The sequence below is a fragment of the Peromyscus leucopus genome, chromosome 4 (genome assembly GCF_004664715.2).
Source record: "Peromyscus leucopus breed LL Stock chromosome 4, UCI_PerLeu_2.1, whole genome shotgun sequence".
In the NCBI taxonomy this organism is placed as follows: Eukaryota; Metazoa; Chordata; class Mammalia; order Rodentia; family Cricetidae; genus Peromyscus; species Peromyscus leucopus.
In genome coordinates, this window is record NC_051066.1 from 67,568,158 (window position 1) to 67,593,104 (window position 24,947).

The following is a 24,947-nucleotide window of genomic DNA, read 5'->3' on the forward strand; positions in this document are numbered from 1 at the left end:
CTCAGTTCCTGATTTTAAAACAGGTCTGGCTGGGGTCTGTGAACAGACCTCCCCAGTTTCCCAGAGACATTGTGTAGGTCAGTTTGTGTTTTTGAGTTACATGTAGAGAAAAGTGATTTTTTTTATTATACATTGAAGTTTGACAACTATATTATAATGTGTGAAGGATTTGTAACAACTGAGTCACTCATTTGTTTTGGCTAACAAAGAGCAGAGGGTCAGATGTTCCCAAAGGGGTCTGGCTGACTTTTCAGGCAAGACTTTATCTAGATCATGATTACGTATTAGGTACTGTCTTAGTTTGGGTTTCTATTGTGAAGAGACACCATGACCACAGCAACTCGTACAAAGAAAGCATTTAGTTGAGGGTGGCTAGCATACAGTTTCAGAGGTTCAGTCCATTTATGATCAGTGGCATGGCAGCACGCAGGCAGATGTCATGCTGGAGCTTAGAGTCCTACATCTCAACTCAGAGGCAACAGGAAGTTGTCTGTCACACTGAGCGAAGCTTGAGAAAAAGACCTCAAAGCCCGTCCCACAGTGACATACTTCCAAGAGAAGGTGTGGCCCGGATTAAAGGTGTGCCCTTCAGCCTCAAGATCTGGATTAAAGGTTTATGTCAGTCTCCTCCAACAAAACTCTACTTCTTCCAACAGAGTCACACCTCCTAATTGTGCCACTCCCTGTGATCTTATGGGGGCCAAATACATTCAGACTACCACAGGTACAAATTTGGTTTCCATTCTCTTGGCTTTTGGTGCTTTGTGCACCTTGTGCTTTTTGTGCACCTTGTGCTCTGATGTTTCACTATCTGTTGCTCACTGCCCAGAGGTATTGGAGAATATATTAATGTTGGTAAAGATGTTTTTGTGCCCTCCTGGTGAAAGGCATTGTTTTGAGTCTCCTGGATTGTTTATGCTTGGTCTCAGTAAAATAAAGCTGATCTATACTGCAGACATTATGAGCTCTTTCTCTAGTATGTCTGGTTGCCTCCCTACCCCACCCCATCCCCATTACCCTTTTAACTGTGAACCTGTTTTGGTCCACCTCACAGCAATGTCAGAAATTGTCTGTCAGATTCTGTTGGCAATTGCACCTTGTAACTATGTGCACCCTTAGAACTATGGGGCCCTACAATGATAAGATGAATACCTATCGTTGGATAACTTAAATGATAATTGCTAGTGTGTGAAATAGGGAGGCTTTGATGCCTCTGCTTTAAATCAGAGATGTCAACTTGGAAATCATAATAGAGGTGTCATTTCAGAACACACAATTATTTTTTTATTTTTTAACAAAGAATAAGGACTTGTCATCTCCCATCCTGGGCATGCGCTGAGACAGAGATCTGAAGCTTGCAGAACAAGATTAAGAAATGAAGCAAGCAACATTACATCTGAGTTTCTTTGACCCACTGCCCTTTTACCCGTTCCAACATTGCCCTCTTTCCTTATGAGGTCTCTTGAGAACATAGTCTAGGAGCATCAGTGGTCATTTCCAAAGCAAGAAGCCATCCTCTGCCTTTATGATTTAATGAGCCTCCAAGGGACCAGGCTTATTTAGTAGGACAATTATGTCAGCACTATAACCTGAGCAGCTAAGTGACCAAAAGGATAAAGGGTGATGTAAGCAGTTTCTGAAAACCTCCTTCCTTCAGGAATTTTTTAGTGTGTGTTTTTCGACATCTTACATCTTGTCTGAGACTCATGGGGTCAGTAAAAGAACAATCAGATATGCTTCCTTTCTTATTTTTCCCAGTATAGTTAGACTGCCTGCTGATTCATAGGCTTGGATATTTATTTGTCTCCCATTACATCTTAATTAGGATGCGAATTTTGATGGAGATAAAAAGATGACTTGGAACCAATACTAGCTTTTATGTAGCTTGTAAGTCTAAAAGCAGATACAGACATGTTTATAAATAACTGCAGGGAGAAGGCCTTTCTTTTTCTTTTTTTTTTTTTTTTTTTTTGGACTGTCTATGTATCCCTTGCTGGCCTGGAGCTTACGATGTAGACCAGGCTGGTCTTGAATTCACAGAAATCTACCTGTCTCCACTTCTCTTTCCCTAGTTGCTGGAATGAAAAGTGTGCACCGCCATGGCCAGCCCCAGGAGATCTTGGTATCTTTTTGGGGGGGGGGCAGGGGGTTCAAGATAGGGTTTCTCTGTGTAGCTTTGGCTGTCCTGGAACACACCCTGTGGACCAGGCTGGCCTCGAACTCACAGAGATCCACCTGCCTCTGCCTCCCAAGTGCTGGCATTAAAGATGTGCACCATAACTGCCCTGCTGAGATCTTGGTATCTTAAGAAAGGTGCCACAATATTGGTGGAGTTTTGAAGGATTTTTATGGGTAGCCTCAAGGGAGAAGAATGTTCTAGAGAGAACAAATGGCCACCATAGTAGAATAACAAGGGTGTGTATAGTTTATCTAGAACAGGGGTTCTCAAAGTATGGTAGGGAACCCCAGCAGTTTAGTGGTTCTTGTGAATGTTGTGATTCTTTTACAGTGGTGAGGTGGGGTTTCCTAGACCACATGACATGACGTGATGATATTCTAAACTGATCACTATTCAAGTGTATGTGTTCTTCCCATTGGTAATTCAGATAAGGTTTACTGTCAGTAGAGCCCACATAAAAGTTTAGTGGCCCCATGATTTTGAAGGAGTTCTGATATCAAAAGTGTGAGAACTTCTGAATAAACTATCTAAAAGGAAAGAAATGTCACTGAAAACTTTCTATGCCAAGTTACGGTATTTAAATTTGATTTTCTAGGCATAAAGAGGCTGTTGGTTTGCATTTAGCTCCTGAATTTAAACAGTAGATGTCACACAGATAAGGCAATAGAATTATCCCTTAAGGCATGGGGCTCCAGTGGCACTTTAGCTCCTGATATGAGCTCTTCTGTCTGCAGAGGCTGCATAGCTCTGACACTTGATGTTTGCACTGGTTGGAGAAGGTCTGAATATGTTTGTTTTTTTAGGATGTTGGTTTCCTCTGTAATTGACAACAAGGATCCTTAGGGTATAATTGTTTAGTAAAGAGGTGCTGTCACTGGCTTGTGTAGTTTTACTAGAATATTACCTAGACTTTCTTCTTCCCAAATCCCAGTATCTATTAAATTTAAAGTGTAACTTGGTTGTTCGTTTATTCTTTTGTTTTTGAGATGGGGTCTCTTGTAGCCCAGGCTGGCTTCCAACTTACTAAGCTGAAGGTGGTCCTCCTGCTTCTACTTCTCAAGTGCTGGGGTTATAGGTATGTGCCACCAGATCCACCTTAAGGTTCTTTATTTCTTTGGTATCGGAGACTTGAGGGGCCCAGCCCCTCGATAGTTCCCTATTCTGCTCTCATGCCTAGCTCCTTTCTTGCCTGATTTATCTGCTGTCTCCTCTAAGTTCTATCTTAATTCCTTCATCTTAATTCCATCCCATCTAGGTTCTCATCCATCTAGTTCCTTCCCATCTCAGCTCCTCTCTCATCTCCTACTCTCTCATCTTGTTCTTCCTCATCTTGTTTTTTCTGTCTGGCTCTTCCTCATCTTGTTCCTCTGGTACTCTCTTTTAGCCCTTTAATCTAGTTCTTCTGTTCTCTTTTCTCTGTCTCATCCTCAAGTTCTCCAGTCAAAATCCTCTTTCTCCCTCTCAGTTTTCATCTCTCCCAGTTCTCTAGGGTATTCAGTTATAAACCCAAGCCATAGCGATCCTCTGGCTGAGCAAGGTCACCAGGCTTGAATTTTCAGTGTCATAAAGGCAGGTAAGAATTTTCCTCAGGCAGTGGCCATCAGGCTTTCTATTACAATCCAGTATGGGAGTGGTAAAAGAGGAGGTCAGCTGAGTGCTAATGACCAGTTAGTGTATCAAAAAGGGGATCTGTGTGCTCAGTCTATATCCCTAGAAGTGGTTAGGTAAGAAGTTAGGGATCTGTTAGTAAGGTTGTATAAGAAAGGAGGGTATCACCCTAAATTGCACAAGAAATAAAGCTATTTGCCTGACCTAGGAGACAGGTGTTGTTTCGTTCGGCCTTGGATGCTTGATAGACATTTTAGATAAATACACTGTCAGGAATTCTTGAAAGCACGCAAAATCATTTTAGGAACCAGCCAGCGCTTGCGTGTGTGTGTGTGTGTGTGTGTGTGTGTGTGTGTGTGTGTGTGTGTGTGTATGTTTTAGCATATATATATATGCTAAAATATCACCAAGACTTCTTAAGCCATTGCTTGACCTTTGGAGAAGTCCTTGACTTTTTTAAGTAGTAGCTTTTGTGATAGTAGCCGAATTCCATTATGTTTTCCTGTGGCTTGCAGCATTTTGGATAATCTGTTTCATACTCCTTGACATATTTTTCTCCAGAGTTTTCTTCTACTGTTTTGTGTTCCTAGTCATCAAAACATATAATGAAACAGAGAACGTCTTGAAAATATTCATAATATTCGTTAGAGAGAACATTCATACAGAATGTTAGGAATTTTACAACTTGAATTGTGCACATGTTGACATGTGCTCTCTTCAAAGCTTAATAGTCTTTTAGTGAGGTGCTAGAAATCAAAGTAAGCAAGCCATAGCCTCTAGTCCTGCTTCCTCCCATTCCCACAGTCAGCATTACAACCCATGCCATCCCCCACCCCCCATCTTGCTGTGTTACCCAGGTTGGTCTCTAACTTTTGATCTTCCTGTAATAACCAAGGTGTAGCTAGAATTACTTTGCCAGGCTATCTTTCAAGGAATTTTATGTAAGCAAATATTTTGGAACAGAAGCAGGCAAGCCTTTTCTTCAAAGGGATTGGTAGTAAATATTTTAGGCTTTCTTTTTCTCAGTATCATTTAACTCTGCCACGGTACCTACCTCCAAAACAGCTGCAGATTATATATATATGATTAAATTAAATACACACACACACACACACACACACACACACACACACGAGATAAAATTTTATTTTTAAGAGCTCAAATCGGGGCCTAGAGTTTATCAGATGTGTTTTAGGACAGTAGGGCAAATTGATGTTTAAACAAAATCTTTTTTAAGCTGGACGTGGTGATGCATGGCTTTAATCCTAGTACTTGAGAGGCAGAGACAGATAGATAGCTCTCTGTGAGTTTAGAGGACAGCCATGGTTATGTAGAGAGACCCTGTTCTGAAAAACAAAATAACAACAAAATAAAATCTTTTTTAGGGGATGGAGAGATGGCTCTGACAGAGGACCTGAGTTCTGTTCTCAACACCCATGTTGGGCAGCTCATGGAGCCTAGCTCCAGGACATCAGATGTCCTCTTACAGTTTTGTGCCCACATTCCTTACAATGACATACATGCATACACATAATTAAAAAATAGAAATAGGGGTTGGAGAGATGGCTTAGCAGTTGAGAGCATTGGCCACTCTTTCAGAAGGACCCTGCTTCAAATACCAGCAACTACATTGTGACTAACAACCATCTGTAACTCCAGTTCCAGAAGATCTGGTTTGCTCTTCTGGCTTCTGCAGGCAACACACACACACACACACACACACACACACACACACACACACACGCAGACAAAGCTCCCTTACACACAAAAAAGTAAAATCTTAAAAAAAATGAAAATAAACCTTTAAAAAGTTTTAAAGTATAAGCTGGGCGGTGGTGGCGCACGCCTTTAATCCCAGCACTTGGGAGGCAGAGCCAGGCGGATCTCTGTGAGTTCGAGGCCAGCCTGGGCTACCAAGTGAGTTCCAGGAGAGGCGCAAAGCTACACAGAGAAACCCTGTCTCGAAAAACCAAAAAAAAAAAAAAAAAAAGTTTTAAAGTATTATTTATTTTGAAAATGACTACTTTTTAAATCTTTTCCTTTTAATTTTTTCTAAAATTTCTAAAAATCTAAAAGATTTTTCTATATTGGATTTGATTTTTAATTATATTTCCTTGTGTGCATATACATACACATACATGTCACTTCACATATGTGGAGGTTAGAGGACAACTTGTGAGTCAGTGTTCTTCATCCACCATGTGGGTCCTAGGGATTGAACTAGGTCGCTAGCCAGGCTTGATGCCAAGTGCCTTTACTCCTAGCCAGTTTGCCTGTGCTACATTCTCAGACCCTTGAATTGTGTGTATTTTAACTGGCTGTTTTCCCTTTCAGACAGTTTCCTGTAGCCCATGTTGGACTTGAACTCATTATATAGCCACGATGGGTCTTGTGGCCCTGATTCTTCTTACTTCACCTTCCAAATGCTGAAATTATTAAGTGTGCACCACTATGCTTATATCTTGTTGGGTTTTCTGTTTGTTTTGGGAGTTTGGGTTTCTTTTTTCTTTTTTTTTTCCTTTTGGTTTTTTTTTTTTTTTTTTCGAGACAGGGTTTCTCTGTGTAGCTTTGGTGCCTGTCCTGGATCTCACTCTCTAGACCAGGCTGGCCTTGAACTCACAGAGATCCGCCTGGCTCTGCCTCCCGAGTGCGGGATTAAAGGCGTGCGCCACCAACGCCCGGCTTCTTTTGGTTTTTTGAGACAGAGTTTCTCTGTGTAGTTCTGGTGCCTGTCCTGGAACTCGCTCTGTAGACCAGGCTGGCCTCAAACTCAGAGATCCACCTGGCTCTGCTGGGATTAAAGGCGTGTGCCACCGCACCCGGCTTGTTTTGGTTTTTTGAGACACTGACTCTCTCAAATTCTGGCTATAATTCTGGCTGTTCTGGAGCTAGCTATGTAGATCAGGATGGCTTCAAACATGCATAGATCCTCTTGCCTCTGCCTCCTGAGTGCTGGGATTAAAGGCATACACCACCTTGCCTGGCTTTGGTTTTTGTTGTTTTTTTGGATAAAGGGTCTCACTCTGAAGCCCAGGCTAGCCTTGAATTAAACAGCAATCCTCCTGCCGGACCTCCTAAGTGCTGGGACCACAGGTCTGAACCACTATGTCTGGCTTTTAATTTAGTTTACTTATTTGATAGGGTCTCACACCCAGGCTGCTCATCACAGTCTTCTTGCCTCAGCCTCGCTTGCAATGGTGGGGCATCACAGGTACCAGCAACCATGCCTGGCTTTTATTTTATTTTAAAATAATTTCAATTTGCAGAAAAATTGCAAAAACTGTACAAAGAAGTCTCAAATGCCCTTTACCCACATTTCCTAAATATTTGCATTTTGCCACATCGTTTTTGTCATCCTCTTTTGCTCTATCTATATGTGAATATGATTATTCTTTTTGGTTGATTATGGTTGTTATATTTTTATGTTTGTGATTAGTAAGTTTTTTAAAATACTGAATAATTCCAAATTAATTTGATAGCGGCCTTAGGCTTTTAAAAATATGCTGTTAATGGTGAAAGGCTTTTAAATAGTCCTTATGTACTTAACACACATGGCTACACATAAAGGATAAATTATACTATATTCTCCCTGGTCTTCAGTGAGTCAAAGTAACACAGCCCTTGAACTTCACCCAGATGCTACTGGTATAAAGAATTAAGTAGACAAGCTGTTAGAGAAAAGAGGTTTGGTTTGTTTGTTTCTGTCAGTTTTGGTGGCTCTCTAAAAATATTTCTAAACTGAGATTATAGGTCAGAAAGAAATGGCAACTTCAAGTTTCAACAAATTTGGCTGAACCTTCCTTCAGCTCTTCCTGATTTCACATTATCAAATTGCATGGTAGATCATTAAGTCAAGTCAGATTTGTGTGCCAGAGCAGAAGGTGCACAGCTGCTACCCAAGTCCATTTACTCATACCATTTTCCATTCCATCTCCCTGCAAACAGTTGGTACTAGGAGGGAAAATGCTTTCAGGATCCTAAGCATGGTAGTGATGGTTTCTACTTATCTCATAACTCTAGTTTATTCTTTATTCCACATCAAATGGAGAGGCCTATTTTTATTCCTTGCAGAGAATTTCTGTTTCATCAGTGATTTGTGTATGTGGAGAAACATTATTCATCTGGATTGGCTCTCTTGAGTTCATGTATTAGCAGTTAAACACACACACACACACACTCTCTCTCTCTCTCTCTCTCTCTCTCTCTCTCACACACACACACACACACACACACACACACACACACACACACACACACACACGTAAAAACATTGGTTGTCCAGTCCCATTGCATTGTCTGAGGAACTGTTGGTGCACAAGGATTTTGGAGTGAGTAGGCATAAGGGATGTATGTTACAAGAGAACCCCCATCAAGGACTCCCCAGAGACAAAGCTTAACATTTTGATGCTATTCTGATTTCAAGAAGTCTTCCTGATTAAAATAGAAAGTTAGGGTGGGAGCTGGAATATGCAAGATATCAAATGGAGTCACTAAAATTGAGGTCATCTAATCCAGACTGTTCCAGTTCAGGAATCTTCTTTTAGCATCCCTGATAAACCTCTCATCTCTCTCTGAGGTCTGTCACTACCATGACATAGTTTGTAGTGGGCAATGTTTGTTTCCTAACTTACCAGGTTTATTTTCTACACAGAAGCTATGGAGCAGGTCACTCTGAAGGCTGTCCTCACCAAAGGGTGTCTGCCTTACTAAATGGCTATTTAGAGAGGCGAGCGAGCTCAGGGGTACTCAGCACCACATGCGGAGCACTTTAGTATTGCATTGAACAATCTTCCAGGGTTTGAAGGCAGACAGTTGCTCCTAGACCTTGATTTCATTCTTTAGTTCTTACCCTGGTCTCAGAGAATGATTTTATTAGTATTGTATAGATGACATAGGTTGATCAGTGGATTTTAAGTTAGAGTTCAGAACAGAAAGGTTTTGCTGGGCTTTGTGAAACATGTTGTAACCCCAGCATTTTGGGGAAATTTCTCATTCTAGACCAGCATGAACTACTACAGACCCTGTTTCAACAACAAAAATAAAATACGTGCTGTTGCAGAGGTAGATGACTATACTAACGAATGTTATACTGTATATTTTTAAAAACTGGAAAAGAGTATTGACAGTTTTCAATGTAAATGATAAAATATTTGAGGAAAAACATGTTTAACCTGTAGCTAGAGTTTTCCTGCCTTGCCCACAGTCAGGACAAATCTTTGTCACCCGTCAATTCCACAGCTGCTCAGACCCAACCAAGTAAACACAGAGACTTACATTGCTTACAAACTGTATGGCCATGGCAGGCTTCTTGCTAAGTGTTCTTATAGCTTAAATTAACCCATTTCTATGAATCTATACCTTGCCACGTGGCTGGTGGCTTACCGGTGTCTTTACATGCTGCTGGTCATGGCGGCAGCTGGCAGTGTCTCTCTCCTTAGCCTTCCGCTTCCCAGAATTCTCCTCTCTCCTTGCCCCACCTACTTCCTGCCTGACCACTGGCCAATCAGTGTTTTATTTATTGACCAATCAGAGCAATTTGACATACAGACCATCCCACAGCATTCACCTGATTTAAACATGACACAGTGTATATATGCATTGAGATACCGCATAGTACCCTGCTAATCTGTACAATTTTATGTTTTTTTATGTGTCAGTCAAGAAATGAGATTTTAAAAAGAGGAAATAAATTACCTATACAACAGGCTTCTCACAGACTGACTTTCCTTTATTGTGTAGTCTATGTATTAATACTTCACACTTTCTCCAACTACCACAAACATTTTGTATTTAAAAGACCTAGACATGCCATCATCATCATCATCATCATTTATGATGGTAGGGAAAAAAGAAATATGCCAATTAATCTGTGTCACATAATATAAAATATATCCCAATTTATGACACATTAAAGTGTAAAAAAGTATGTTTTAGAATAATGAACTATAACATTTCTGCTGTTGCTGGGCAGTGGTGGCGCACACCTTCAATCCCAGCACTTGGGAGGCAGAGGCAGGAGGATCTCTAAGTTCGAGGCCAGCCTGGGCTACAGAGTGAGTTCCAGGACAGGCACCAAAGCTACACAGAGAAACCCTGTCTCTAAAAACCAAAACAACCACCACCACCACCACCACCACCACCACCACCACCACCAACAACAACAACAACAACAACAACAACAAACCCCACAACATTTCTGCTGTTGTAAACAGTGATATTGCCCGAGAGATGTATTTTATTACTTTCTTCTTCATTGGGTATATGGTATTTTTTCCATTTGGGTGTGGGGGTTGTTTGAAGTCGGGTCATGCAGGCCTTGTGTCAGGTTGAAAACATCCTGTGGTGGTTGGTTGTCCCAGGTAGGAAGGGTAAAGCTCAGGTTATGGGACGACAGTTGTTTCTGCCTTGGCTGTGACTTGAAATGTCATCATGGGCCAGTTGCTGGGATAGTGACTGCCCATGACTATACCTAAAGCCAGCTGGTTTTAATAACACTGAATTGTCTTAACTCAATTGGAAAAGAAGGGTAGCTGCTGTTCTTATCCTGCAGATCTGTTTAAGGAAGAATCTGGCAGGGAGCCTGAGACCTGTTCCTGGGAGAGCCAGGCAAGATGCTGCTGGAGAGGAACAATGTGCACTTTCTTTCCGAGACCACTTCCTTTGAGATGTGTTCTCTGCTAGGAATGTGACTGGCTGCCAAGCACGTATGGGTTGGGAAGTAGTATGGTAGACCAGGAAGCCCTGAACCACTCCTGTCATCAGATGTGTCTTATTTAAATAGCCTTTGTTGTATTTAAAGGGGGAAGTTCACTAAAACCTTACCATGAAATTTCATGCAAAAGTCCAGATTTCTGGTTTTACAAAAATTAGACAAGGTAGCAATACTGAGTCCAGCTTGTAGCTTGGTAATTGGATGTAGCTGGGTGATAGAATTCTAATCCTCCTGTTTGCTAGTAGCCATTGCTCACCATGATTACATGCAGTAGGCACTTGCTTCCACCTCTCCTCTGGAAGGTTGTGTAGTGCAGTACAACATGGAGATTCAAAGCATTTGGGAATTTAGATAGGTCTTCATGGGAATCCTTAATAGTTGTGTGTCATGGGCCTATCTACATAATTATCTAGTCCCAGTGTTCTTGTGTATGTAGTATTTCTTAACATCTTGTGGGTATGCTTAGGCCTGGGTCCCCAAAAAACTGCCTAATAAAATGTGTGTTACTATCATCAGTTGAATTTATGATGGGGCTGGATGATAGAAGGAAAGGTTTTTGCCAGTTATTAAGTGAGTCCTGGGTATATACTCTTTCTCACAAAAAGGGTGTGGGTATAGCTTAAGGAGTGGAAGATGAGGGTATGTGGACTGATGGTGTACAGGAGCTGATCACCGGGATAAATGTGTGATGACCTCTGTGTATGCCTCATTTTCCTCTCTTGTTGCTTCTAGCCTCCTGCTTGTCTGCTGGAGGTGCTGTAAAGATATAGAAGATCATGTTTCTGATGCATGTGGGTGTGTCTCAGCATAATAGCGTGGTCACATCCAGTATGGGAGTTCTGTAGCTCTTCGTTTATTAATGTTTCCATATAGTTAGATTGCTGGAAGGGTAAGACCCCAGATAATAGGTGCTAGCTGGCTGCAAAGGGGGATGTTATTTACCTCTCCCCCATTTCCCTTGATTGACCTCTGAGTTGGTAATTGACAGGGATTATTGCCATTTTTTTAATCTCTGCTAGGAGGCTGCTGGAGTCTTCCCTCATTTCATTATCCCGTTATGATGGAGCAGGATCCAGAGAGCACCCAATTTACCCAGACCCAGCGAGGTAAGGCCAAAGTGAGAAATGGCACTAGGAGGGGGGAGGGGCGGCCCTTGGGGGTGCCTCTCTGGTCCTGGTGCTCTTTTACTCTTCAGTTACAGTGTTAAGGCAGGTGTTTCAGGTGATTGGGAATTGTTGCAGGTAAGTGAACAGCATCACTTGTGACAGAGGATTATAACTGAGCTCTCGTCCTTTGGGACTCACCATCTGTCATTAGGGCACTAAAGGGAGTACCTGTGGATTCCATAGATGTTCTTTCCAGCTGCTCAAAGAGGCTGTTGCCCATCAGCCACAAAGACAACCAAAGTTTTGAGCATTTTATTTATAGGGAAAATACTTAAATTTAGACTATCAAAAGGGGAAAAAAATCAAGCCATTTTTTGAACACTATCCAAAAGGAGAGATGAATAATTGAATGAAATAAATTGTCATTTTACGGATGTGCTTGCTTTATACTGTTTTAGAAGACATTTGAAAGATTATAGAAGACTTCGTGTATGTGTGTGTTATATGCACATGTGTGTTTGTGGTGTGGGTACATGCAGAGGCCAGAGGAAGACTTCTGAGTTCTCCTTTATTGTTCTTCACATTATTATTATTGTTATTATTTTGAGACAGTATCTCTTAGTGAACTAGAAGCTTGCCATTATATCTAGGCATTCCTGGGATCTACCTGTCTCTACCCCAAAGTGCTGGGGTCATAGGTACCTGGGCCATGCCCACCTTTTACATGGGTATTGGAGAGTTAAACTCAGGTCCTTTTGCTTTTACAACAAGCTCCCTTATCCACCCAAACAAATATTTCTTTTCATAGTCTTGAAATGTTTAAAAGTTGATAGAAAAAGACATTGTTTCATATGAGCTTAAGGGACCATCCTGAATTTCCTAGTGCTGATGAAGGTGCTGAAGTATTGAGTTGTTGTATTACATTTATCAGTAGAGAGCAGCCTCATGTGGTTGTCATAGCTGGATTTGATGACTGTTAGAGATGTGAAAAGGGCTAACTTGACTATTATTTAAATAACATCAGAAAATATTGTAAGGAAAAGGATAATTAACAGTGGTGGACTTTACAAGCCAGCAGTAAAGGTCAGATAAAACTAAGTAAGTTTTAAGGCTTTCCTGTCTACCTGGAAACACCTTTAGACCAAGTTGACTCCAGGGATATTAAGTGATTTTGTTGTTTCCACAGCTTTCTCTTTGTAGTGCACATTCTCCCCAAGATACTAGTAGGGGAAAAAACTTTCCGTGGCCCTCTTACTTTGTTTTCCGTATCCTAGAAGTAGCAAATCCAAGGATCCAGACAGTAGAGATGAGGACTTTAAAAATAGGTAGGCAATTCATATTGGTGATTGAAGCAAGGGCATTTACATTAGTCTGTAGTTATGTTGGAAACCGTGTAAGTCCTTGAAAAGGGAAAGAAAAGTTTCACATTTTCAAGAACCTTAAAACACTCAAAGCCACTTCTTGCTAGTTTCTTTTCAGGCTGGCCGTGGCAGCTCACTCCTTTAATCCAGCAATTGGGAAGCAGAGGCAGGTGGATCTTTGTGAGTTTGAGGCCATCCTGGTCTATATAGAGAGTTTCAGGACAGCCAGGACTACATAAAGAAACCATGTGTATTTCTCAAAAAAAGAAAAGGGGAAAATTTTTTCTTTTCAGACAGCAGTAGGAATCTTATCTTCAGAAATTTTAGGCTGGGGAAATTCAGTGATCTATTTTTTTTCCCCGGCAGGGCTGAATGAACAGCCTGGACTGACCCCTGGCTCACTGTACAGCCAGTGAAGGCTGACCTCAAACTTGTGATTTTCCTACTTCTGCCTCAGAATGCAGAGATTACAGGTGTCGGTCGACCTTTCATACAATCTCTTTATTCCTCCTCTGATTTCTTTACTAGTGAAGAAGGGTCAAGAAGTGAGGCTGGAATTCTTTGTGGGTGTTTTCAGTAGGAGAGTATTTGTTACCATCTCTTCACATGTTCCTTCATTTCTTTTTCCCTCTTAGTTGTGTCCTGTATTATATGGATAGGTCAAGTCTTTTAAGGGACATTGCCTTAAGCATGCAGAAACCTAGTTTCCCCCTAGATGCATAAAGAGCGGCAAATCTGTTATCAGAAGTCCCTCTTCCTCCTCCTCCTCCTCCTCCTCCTCCTCCTCCTTCGTTTATTTGTAACCACTGATAACGTAGTTTCATAGTTTAGGAAATTCCTGTAGTAAAATTCAACAACTTGAGTTATGCAATGCTATACTTATATCCCTACACAAAAGGGTAATCTTAATTCATTTTCACCAGCAGCATTATTTCTACCACCATTATTAATAGCAATACATCTTTTTCTATTATTTTTGGTTGTCTATGATCTGAGAAATGGGTGCATTTGTGGTCACTTATGGTCTCTTCTAGGTCAGGTCTCTTGAAAATTCTTTCCTGTTATATATTTTCTCCTCTGGTCTGATTCCATTGAATTTAATCCATGTTTGATTTCTGCTGGAAGATTTTGATATATTAGGTAGCAATAAGAACAGCACAAAAGCACTGACTTCTGTCCAAATGTTGGTGTTCAGTGATTGAATGCTTGATAACAGGTACCCAAATAAGTAATGAAAATACCATGAGTTGAGGCTTTGGGGAAATAGTTGATGTTTTCTGATTATTTTGGTCTAGCTGCTGCTTCTGTGTATCCCATGCCCACCTACTGTACAAAGGTAATTTGGATTCAGCATGCTCAATGTAGCATATTATTTTAAACCAGAAACTTTTTAAGGTCCAGTGGTTACCAGCCAGCTCCTTAGGAATTCCGTTTGCTAACTGGCCTGGGGACAGCTTTGATGACAGCTTTAGGTCCCATTGACGTTGACTCAATACCTCTTTTGGCTTAGGAAGGTAGAATTCCTGAGAACGGAGTATCAGAGGTGCTGAAAGTCCTGCTGCAAGATGGTTGCAGTTTTGTGGGAGTGACTCTCCTACTAATAGACATTGCCCTACTGGCCTCCGATTTACAAATCTCCCAGCCATAGTCCCAACAATAAATATTTTCCTATCATTTAGATACAGCGGTTCTCAAATCAGTTTCTTAATATTCTCAGAAAAAAAAAACCCAGAACACACTTTTCTCATTTTAATATTCTAACTTCATAAAAAAATAAAAACTCCCAGGTTTTTCCCCTTAAATAAGAAGTATATACTATCCTCTCTCTCTCTCTCTCTCTCTCTCTCTCTCTCTCTCTCTCTCTCTCTCTCCCCATTTCTCTACCTTAAAATTTTATTTTAGAAGAGTTTCCTTATGAGTAATGGAGATAATTGTTACACACACACACTTTTAACTTTTAAGACAGGGTCTCATAGCTCAGGCTAGCCTCAAACTCGTGTAGCTGAGACTGACCTTGAACTCCTGATCCATCTGCCTCTAGCTTCCTAATCCTGAGATTGTAGGCATGTGTGACTGTACCCAGCCAATTTATTCTTTTTAATGGCCTCATAGTGTTCCTCTGTATGGATATAATTTATTTAATCTGTTTCTGGGCTTCTGGGTTGTTTCCCAGGTTTTCCCAAATGATATCAGTATTGCAAACGACCTTTCTCATGTATACATTTATATTCTTTTATATTTCTGTGGGGTATAATTTCCTAGTGGACTTGCATCATTGTGTGTTCCTCAGATTTTAAGTCTTGCAGTTGGTTTAGGAATCACTTAACATTATCATATAAGACATTGTCTGTTGTTCTGTCATGTTCTCAGTTTGTAACCTCAGATTATAGAACAGTATTGTAAAGATGGAGGAAAACTTTAAGAAGGGAAGGAATGTATAGAAAATTGTGTGATATATTAGAAATTGTTAGAGAGCTTTAAGACAAGTCCTTGGATTCAACTGGAGTCTAGCAAGGGAGATGTAGCCTTCACTGCTGTAATTCTAGGAATGGGAAATTCTTTTTTCTTCTAGGTTTTTCTGTTCTACCAAGTACACGATGACTCTCAATCCCTATCCTGAATACTTTTCTGTGCACAAATACCTATGATTAATCTGTGAGGAAGGGAGATACCAGTTTCTAAGAGATGATTGTAAAGAGCTAGGTGAAAGGTAGAGCTGTATATGTTTGAAGAAGGAAGTCCTGGTAAAGAGGATACCCGTGGGGGTCTTTATTAATCATCTAATTGTTATCATCTTCTGACCTGTTTTCTCATCTGTAAAGTGACCAGACTTAATTACTAAGTCTATTTCATTTCTTAAATTTTGTGTATGAATGAGGAGCAAGGAAGAACTTTTTTTTTTTTTTTTTGGTTTTTTCGAGACAGGGTTTCTCTGCGTAGTTTTGCGCCTTTCCTGGAGCTCACTTGGTAGCCCAGGCTGGCCTCGAACTCACAGCGATCCGCCTGGCTCTGCCTCCCGAGTGCTGGGGATTAAAGGCGTGCGCCACCACCGCCCGGCAAGGAAGAGCTATTTAAGGACACCCTGAAAAGCTAAGCCAGGTTCATAGAGCTTAAGAGAGAAGAAGGGCCCAGTGCTAAGCCTCTTCAGAAGGGGTCACACTTGATCAGAAGATAACTGATTACACTGCTTGTTTGCCTTATCTCAGAACAGAAGCTTTGGGGGTAGTCTGGTACACATGTTCTGCAGCACAAACCTCCTGGTGAGTTAAATGGCCTGTATTTTTCGTGTATCCGGAGTTTGTCTCAGCAGGGAGATGCCATGGGAGAGCTGGCTTTGCTGTCTTTCACAGTATTCCCCCAATTAGTGCTAGTTTGTGTTTGTCCATCTCTGTCTCTCTCAGATTATCTCCTGCTGCATACTACGCCCAGAGGATGATCCAGTATCTCTCACGGAGAGACAGTATTCGCCAGCGCTCCATGCGCTACCAACAGAATCGCCTTCGTTCTTCCTCCTCCTCCTCTTCCTCAGACAACCAGGGTCCGTCAGTAGAGGGAGCCGACTTGGAATTTGAGGACTTTGAGTAAGTATCTTCTCAGTTTGCTTCTTTCCTCTTCCTCCCAGTCTGAGAGTGCTTCCAAGTTGGCCACTGCTTTTGTAGCAATGGTAAGCATTCTTGCTCGCAACCCCTAAGTTATTATTTATGAGTAGCAAGCAGAAATGAGGAGCGGAGGGCTCAAATGCCCAGAGCGCTCCTGTTTCTGGCAGTTGCCTTGCTGAATCACCAGAGCCTTTGGGAAAAGACAGCCCATTGAGCCCCAGGCCTGAGTGGGAAAGAAGGACTGCTGCTCTCCTGGTCACATTTGTATCTCCTTGTGGCATGTATGATGAAAATGCTTCTCTTGGGCTATCTTCACAGGACAGAAGGAAGTGGGAGACTTACTCCCTTAACTGCAATAGATGTGAAGATTAAGTCTCATTTTAAATATTCGATTTCTTTAAAGTGAATCTTCTGTCTCAGTAACCTGAATAAACTAATTCCTTGAGATCTAACTCTCTTGCACCAACTCTTTTTTCCTATTCCAGGTCCCACCAGTAACCCTCAGACTGTCACCTGTCAGATTACTGTGGTGGGTTGAGGAGTAGCTGCTTTATGCTGCTGCCACCCCCTCCCCCATTGCAACCACAGCTGCTGTTGAGACCACTGCCTCTTCCTCCTTTTTTTCCTTTCTTTTCTTTGTTGTTGCTATTGTTGTAGAATACGATAGGGATGAGGCCAGAGGAGCAAGATCAGCCCCAAGTTCCAGAGTCCATGCTTTCCAACCCTCTTGCTGAATTTTGCTTCTCAGACACTCTGTTCCTGACCTTCTAACCATTTGTTGTGCCGCCAGCCTGAAACCGAGTTTTTCTGGCTTGTGTCAAATTAGACATTTGGCTTTTGTTTTGATTTTTGTATTATGCCATTCTTTAACATGCAAAAGAAAAGGAAGCATTTCCCTCTCCTTTTTCTGATGCCGTTATTGGAATATGACAGTCTCTTCTCCCTTCTCGACATGCCTTAGTAGATCTGGGATCTTATGAGTTCTTACCTCTCCCTAACCATCTCCCTCTTGTCAGCTACATGGTTAGATCCCCAGAAGCTATCTTGTAATAGAACTGTAGGGTATGTTCGATCTCTTTGCCAGAAAGAACTAAGATAAAGTGGAACACCATTGTTCTGGCTTGCCTTCCTGATGCTTTTGGTGAAAACACGAACATTTGAATCCTGGGAAACAAAAGGAAGAACATAGAATGGTCTGAAAAAGATTTAAATGTTCAATAAATGCAAGGGTAGCCTGAAGCAGGCGTGTGGTGGTCCTATGTCATCAATCACTGAAGAAGAGTCTAGTACCTCTCTGACCCTCTGCCTGCCCTTTTCTCTGTCTGTCCTCTTGGGCAAGATGACTGCATAATAACAGTGAAAGGAACCAGACAGATGCCTATAATGACATACGTTTTCCTGGAGTTGTAATAGTTTTTCTGGCACCAGGGTCCATTTAGGGAAGCAGTTTAAACAGACATGCCAATGGGCTTTGGATATAATTCACCTGCTTAACATGTGAGGTCTTGTGTTGGATTCCCCAGTACTGTAAATACACACACACACACACACACACACACACACACACACACACACACACACACACACCCACTGTGTATGTATGTGGAGGAGGAGTAGAGAAGAGAGAGGAGAGAGAGAAACACATATACTGTGGTTGCAGTGCTGTGAAAAACCTGAGTGACTTGTGCTCTGGGAGTCAGGATTCTGGCTTGCCTAGCCTCTTTCCATGCATGCTTAGCAGTCTAAATTATCTGTTACCAGTGGTGTGATGTGGGGATCATGTCTTTTCAGCTGTACTCTGCCTCGTGACTTGTCCTTCACAATGGAGTTCTGGGTTAGTTTAAAATGTTCTGTTCTCATTTTGCCTTCCCTTTCTTCTGGTGCCACCTCCTCTCTCTCCCCTTCCTTCCCCCTCGATTTTCCTCTGTCAGACTGCCTTCTGTGTGTGCTCCCCCAGCCCACCTGTGCTCTAATCATCTCCCTGGGCTTCAGCATGACCTCATTTTACATTGTCGTCTTTACCTTTCTTCATCAGCTAACAGTGTTTTTTTCCTAGGTGTCTTTATTAGCCTTGGGCTGATTTCCCTAATGCCCCACTCATAAGTCGTTCCCCAGATGTTTGACTTTTGGAGGAAGGTGGTTCTGGTGCAAACCATAATCTTGGTCTTGTAGCAGCCAAGGATCAGTTACCTTAACATTAGAGTAGCCTAGGGTTTGTAGTGAGAGAGGTTGATACTGACTTGCCGTTTGTTTCTTTTTCTAGCTCCTCTCTCTTCCTCCTGGTCCTGTAAACTGAGTGCTGGTTGTAGTTGCTCCTTTTAATCTCTAGTGCTCGGAAGAGGAGAAAGTGAGATTAGGAATGTAGTAGCCTGTTCTAATTTATGTGCCTTAATTCCTATTCCTTAGCTTTGATAACTAGAAAGGAGGTTAATTTTTTACATTAATTTTTATCTTATGTGTATGGGTGTTTTGCCTGCATTTATGTCTGTACACCATTGTGTGTCTGGTGCCCAAAGAGACGAGACAAGGGTGTCAAGTCTCCTGGAACTGGAGTTACAGACAGTTGTAAACTGCCATGTAGGTGCTTAGAACTGAACCTTAGTCTTCTGGAAGAGCAACGAGTGCTCTTAACTTCTGGGCTATCTCTCCAGCCCTTAGAAAAGGTGTGTGTGTGTGTGTGTGTGTGTGTGTGTGTGTGTGTGTGTGTGTGTGTGTGTGTATGTATGTAGGGGGATTATATAGTCATAATTTTATTTTTATAAATATTTTAATACAGAGGAGCAGGTAAGGTTTATGTGATCTGGAATCTGCCTAACAGGACACCACCATTAAGAGGTACTATTCTATTTTGTTTCCATATCTTCTCAGCACATCACAGTCATGCCTGTGAGGCTTTACATAGGCTTCTCCACTCTCCCTTTTTCTAAGTCATTGATCCATTATATTGTTCTTGAACAGTTTTTGCCCAGGTGCAAAAAGTTCCCAGAAAACCAGATCATGTTTTCTTTGGTTCTCTTTCATCATCAATTGAATAAAAGGTATTAGTGTTTATAGTATGCATGCCAAAGTGGCAACTTCAGCCGGGCGGTGGTGGCGCACGCCTTTAATCCCAGCACTCGGGAGGCAGAGCCAGGTGGATCTCTGTGAGTTCGAGGCCAGCCTGGGCTACCAAGTGAGTTCCAGGAGAGGCACAAAGCTACACAGAGAAACCCTGTCTCGAAAAAACAACAACAAGAACAAAAAAAAAAAAAAAAAAAGTGGCAACTTCATATCTATATCTGTATATGTATATGTACCAGTTGCTGAAGTAGCCATACTTTATGTACAAATATAAATTGTTTACATGTTTTTTACATGTAGATATTAGATTTTAAATTTTTGTGTAATCTTTATGTAGATGTAACTAACCGTCTTATTAAATAAGAAACACAGAAACAATGTAAAGGAGAAAGCCGAGAGGTCAGAGCTCAGAGCTAAAATCTCACCCTTCCTCCTGCTGTCCCAGCTTCGCGAAAAGAGACCTACTTCCTGTCTGTTCGTTTTTTTTTTTTATAGTATGTTGTTCTGCCTTCTCATTGGTTGTAAACCCAAACACATGACTGCCTCGTCACTGTCTGAATGTACAGCCCCCTAGGTCTTAAAGGCATATGTCTCCAGTGCTGGCTATATCCCTGAACACACAGAGATCTATGGGATTAAAGGCGTGTGCCACCACCGCCACACTCTTGCTATGGCTCTAATAGCTCTGACCCCCGGACTTTATTTATTAACATACAATCAGAATCACATTTCAGTACAATTAGATTACCACCACATCTTTATAATGACCAACCAATAGGATTAATAACTCAATCTTATCTGATGTTCTCTGACTGAGGATATTACCATATGAGAGATGTCTAAGATTAGAGAACAGGAATCAGTATATTATCGTCTTCAGCTATAAAGTCCTTTTATGGTGATGTACAATCATATTTGGGCCCTTTCATGCAGTTATTGTGGAAGAACACCTTTCAGATTTATCGTGAGGGAGGATGTCCTTGGAAGTTGGTCAGGTTAAATTTTCTATTCTTTTGTAGTCTGGATTGGTGACCGTCTTCCTAGGCAAGCATTTTCTCCTGCCATTCATCTCTGTCTGTGGTAAGGATTGAAATGGCAGGATCCCAGTGTTTATCAAAATGTACAAACAGGACATCCAGAAACCTGCTGTCAGCAGGTCTCTTCTGAAGCCCTCAGCCAGCAGTCTTTGCATAAAAAGGTTCGCAAGCAGGGTAAAGGTGTGTCTGCCCATTGACATTATTGTCTGCCTGTTTTAGAGCCCAGACCACTTACTTGAATGTAGATATCATATAAGCATAGCAAAACTCTTATTTTAATTTTTACCTTCCCTTTAGATAAGAGGGCAGGTGGCTCTTACAAAAGCCCCAAGAAAAGTGCTAAGGTCTTCAAGAGATAATGTGTGTGTTTATGACAATTCTATTCTAGTTAGTCTTTATTTTTTAATTAAAAAATTATTATTAGACAGAAAGAGAGGGTCTGGGACTTACTTGTTGGCACACACCTTTAATCCCAGTGTTTGGGATGCAGAGGCAGGCAGATCTCTGTGAGTTCAAGGCCATCCTGGTATATATACCATGTTCTAGGACAGCCAAGGCTACATAGAGACCTTGTCTCAAAAACAACTAAAAAAGTTGTTTAAGAAAGAAAAAAGGAACAGGGTGATGGTGGCACATGACTTTAATCTCAGCACTCAGGAGGCAGAGACAGGCGGATCTCTGTGGGTTCCAGGCCAGCCTGGTCTACAGTGTGAGTTCCAGGACAACCAGGGTTACACAGAGAAGCCCTGTCTTGAAAAACCACAAGAAAGGGGAGGGTGGGAGATGGAAGCAGTGCTCTTCTTTATCTCCTTCCACTGTGGGATCTGGGAATCAAAGTCATCGTCAGGCTTTTGTGGCAAACACTTTTATGTGCTGAACTATCTCAGTGACCCCGACTTCTCGATAGTCTTGTACCTTTCTTTCTTTTATCTGTTAATCTAATTATGATTCTAAAGTCTTTCCCAGCTCATGTCCCTGCCCTTCCTGCCTCTTTCTGTAGCTGCTTTGCCATCTGAGGCAAAGGATAGATACCCTGAGCCGATACTTGCTAATGACAGAGAGAATTACAGATGCTTCAGACTAGATCAGCCACAAATACTTCCCCCAAGCATATAGCCACTGGTAATTATATTCAGCATCTTAAGATTGTTGCTAGCATGGAAGAGAATAAACCCTTCCTTTATTCATGGTGTTGACACTGGGCTGTATTGGGATTTTTGCCTTGGAAAACTCCCAATGAGAATCTTAGTCTTTCTGTTTAAGATGGAGTCTTCAGGTTAGTTAAAATTGATTTCTTTCCTGCTGTCCCTCCCTCCCTTGCTTTTTTTCTTTTAGGGTGGGGTGGAAGTAGTAGTAGGAATTGAACTTAGGACCAATTGCTTGCTAGGCAAGCTACCTGATCTTGAATGGCTCTTTGTTATTATTTTTAGACAGTCTCACTGTGTAGCTCAGGCTAGCCTATAACTCTTGATTATCCTGCTGCAGCCTCCTGAGTACTGGGATTGTAGGTGTTTATACCACCATGCCAAATTATTTTTTTTTTAAAGATTTATTTATTTACTATATACACAGAAGAGGGCGTCAGATCTCCTACAGATGGTTGTGAGCCACCATGTGGGTGCTGGGAATTGAACTCAGGACCTCTGGAAGAGCAGTCGGTGCTCTTAACCTCTGAGCCATCTCTCCAGCCCCCCAAATTATTTTTTTTATACATATACGTGTTTAGTCTGCATATGTGTGTGTGTGTGTGTGTGTGTGTGTGCGTGTGTGTGTGTGTGTGTGTGTGTGTACATACCACATTTGTGCCTGGTGTCTTAGGAGGTCAGAAGAGGCCCTGGAGTTACAGGAAGTTAAGAGCTGCCATGTTCATGCTGGGAATTAAACCCAGGTCTTATGCAAAGGCAACAAATACTCTTAACTTTGAGCCAACTCTCCAGCCCTCTTTTGTTTTAAGGCAGGGTCTTGCTATGTTTCTGAGGCTGCTCTCCAACTCTTGAGCTTATGTAATGTCCCCACCCAAGCTCAGTAGCTGGGGCTGCAAGCGTGTGGGCTACCTCACCTGCCTGAGCTTTCTTTGTATGCTCACCTTGCAGGGATGTCCTCAACAGGTCTTCTTGTGTTTGGTTTAGCTGAGGAGAGTCCCAAAGGCTATCACTCTAACATCTGACTGGACATGCCATAGGAAAAGTTGTCCACCTCTAGTTTACAATTTACTGTTCGTCCTCTGCTCTTTTGATACGACTGAAATTTAGTTCAGCCTGTGGCAAAGGAAATACGTTAACAACCAGATAAGTAAAGCTCCTTCAGGTGCTAATCCTGCATGAGACTGCTACATTTACTTCAAGTCCTACCTAGAAATTCCAGCAAGGAAGCCACATGTCCTTAGTATACTTGCTCAGGCTTTCTCTTCTGAGTTAGGAAGTTCCATGATTTCTGTAGGAGTCTTTGACTTATCTCTAATAACAAATACGTTAAGTTGTATCCAAGAAAGAAAAGGCAGCATTTGCCATCTGAAATCTTCAGAGAGAGAGAGCTGCATCATTTTGAAAAGGAGTTGTCTTTCTTTCTTCCTTTCACAAACTTTAGAAGTGCAAGAGAAACAGCACCATAAAGATGGTGGCACACGCCTTTAATCCCAGCACTCGGGAGGCGGAGATAGGTGAATGAATCTCTGTGAATTCGAGGCCAGCCTGGTCTACTGAGCAAGTTCCAGGGCAGCCAGGACTACAGGGAGAAACCCCATCTTGAAAAACAAAAACAACCACCACCACCACCACAACAACAACCAAAACAAAACAAAAACACTTAAAAACCCCAAACAGATGCTGTTCTCTTTGCAGGCTGCTGGGCAAATGTTCTGCCACTAAGCCATCCCTAGCCAGACCTCAGTCTTAGAAATCGGGTTTTTCTGTAGTTACACTAGGATTGGAGAAACAAAACAAATAGATGCATAGTTGTTTTGACAGTTGAATTTCCTTGATAGATGTGACTAGATCAGTCACTCTAAAGTTCAAATCCATGTAAAAAGATGAGCCCTGAGAGTCAGAGAAGTGCAAATATTAGAGTCTTATGTGTCTTGCAAGAAGATGAGCTTTATCCTGTTACTAGGGGGACATTAAAACGTTTTAGTTACAGAATAAAATTGTCAGAATTTTATATTTTAAATATGTGAAAAGGGGCTGGAGAGATAGCTCAGCAGTTAAGAGCACTGGCTGATCTTCCAGTGGACCCTTCCAGAACCAACATGGTAATTCACAACTGTTTAAAACTCCAGTTCAAGGTGATCCAGTGCCCTTGGTGGCCTCTCTAGGACAGCATGCACATATGCACATACATACATGTAGGCAAAACACTGATACACATATACATAAAGTGAAAAAATATGTGAAAAGGTAGACTGTAATGCTTCCATTAAAGTTTTAGGACAGCTTTGCAGGAAGAAAGGACAGGTTTTGGAGAAATGGGAGACTGGTTTGAGCTTGGTTTTGAAGACTGAATAGGACTATTTTTTTACTTGTTTTTAAGTTATGTGGGGGTTGGTGGTGGGGTGAGGAAGAGTTGCATCTCACCTTCTACTTGACTTGACACAGGGTCTGTTTTGTTCACTGTTGCATGACCAGCTTAGGTGACTCTTGACTTGTGAGAATTCTCTTATCTCTGCCCCTCTCTCTAGAGGGGATTGCTAAGATTACAGACAGGTCACCATTATGTCTAGTTTTTACATGGGTTTTGGGGGTCCAGACTCAGGTTGTAGGCCTCCACAGCAGTACTTTACCCACTGAGCCATCTTCCTAGCCCCTGGATTTTGAAAGATGAATCTGTGAGAAAAATGACCCAGGCAAGGATATGCTAGATAAAGGGAATAACAAGCAAAAGCTCAGGAACAGATTTGCAGGGTTTATTCAGAAGCCTGAATAGATCTCTCACTAAAGGTGTGCAGTGTTAGTGATATGAGAAAGATCAGAAAACTGAGATCTAAAAAAGGGCTTGCAATGTCTGGCAGAAAGTTTGAACTTTATGCTTATCAAAGGCAGCCATTACTAATCATGTGCTTTAGGAAGCTAACTCTGACAGCCCTGGTTAATGTGATGTAATGCGACTAATCAACTGATGCAAAAGAACCAGTTCAGGCCGGTGGTGGTGGTGGTGGTGGTGGTGGTGGTGGTGGTGGTGGTGGTGGTGGCGGCGGCGGCACACGCCTTTGATCTCAGCACTCAGGAGGCAGAGGCAGGTGGATCTCTGAGTTCAAGGCCAGCCTGGTCTACAGAGGGAGATCCAGGACAGC

General features: G+C 41.8%; 1 protein-coding gene across 8 annotated transcripts in view; it reads left to right on the forward strand.

The window, feature by feature from the left end:
- The window catches only part of Ambra1 (autophagy and beclin 1 regulator 1), a 208,886-nt gene that overhangs the window by 74,511 nt on the left and 109,428 nt on the right, over positions 1-24,947 (forward strand). For 4 of the 8 annotated variants that reach the window (XM_028878938.2, XM_028878943.2, XM_028878940.2 and 1 more), the window contains 2 exons: positions 11,519-11,605; positions 16,368-16,547. The exons of 2 other annotated variants lie outside the window; for them this stretch is intronic. In XM_028878938.2, the coding sequence (XP_028734771.1) occupies positions 11,519-11,605; positions 16,368-16,547 (267 nt within the window). The remainder of the gene's footprint in view (positions 1-11,518; positions 11,606-16,367; positions 16,548-24,947) is intronic. 2 more of the 8 variants (XM_028878941.2, XM_028878945.2) reach the window with 1 other exon arrangement.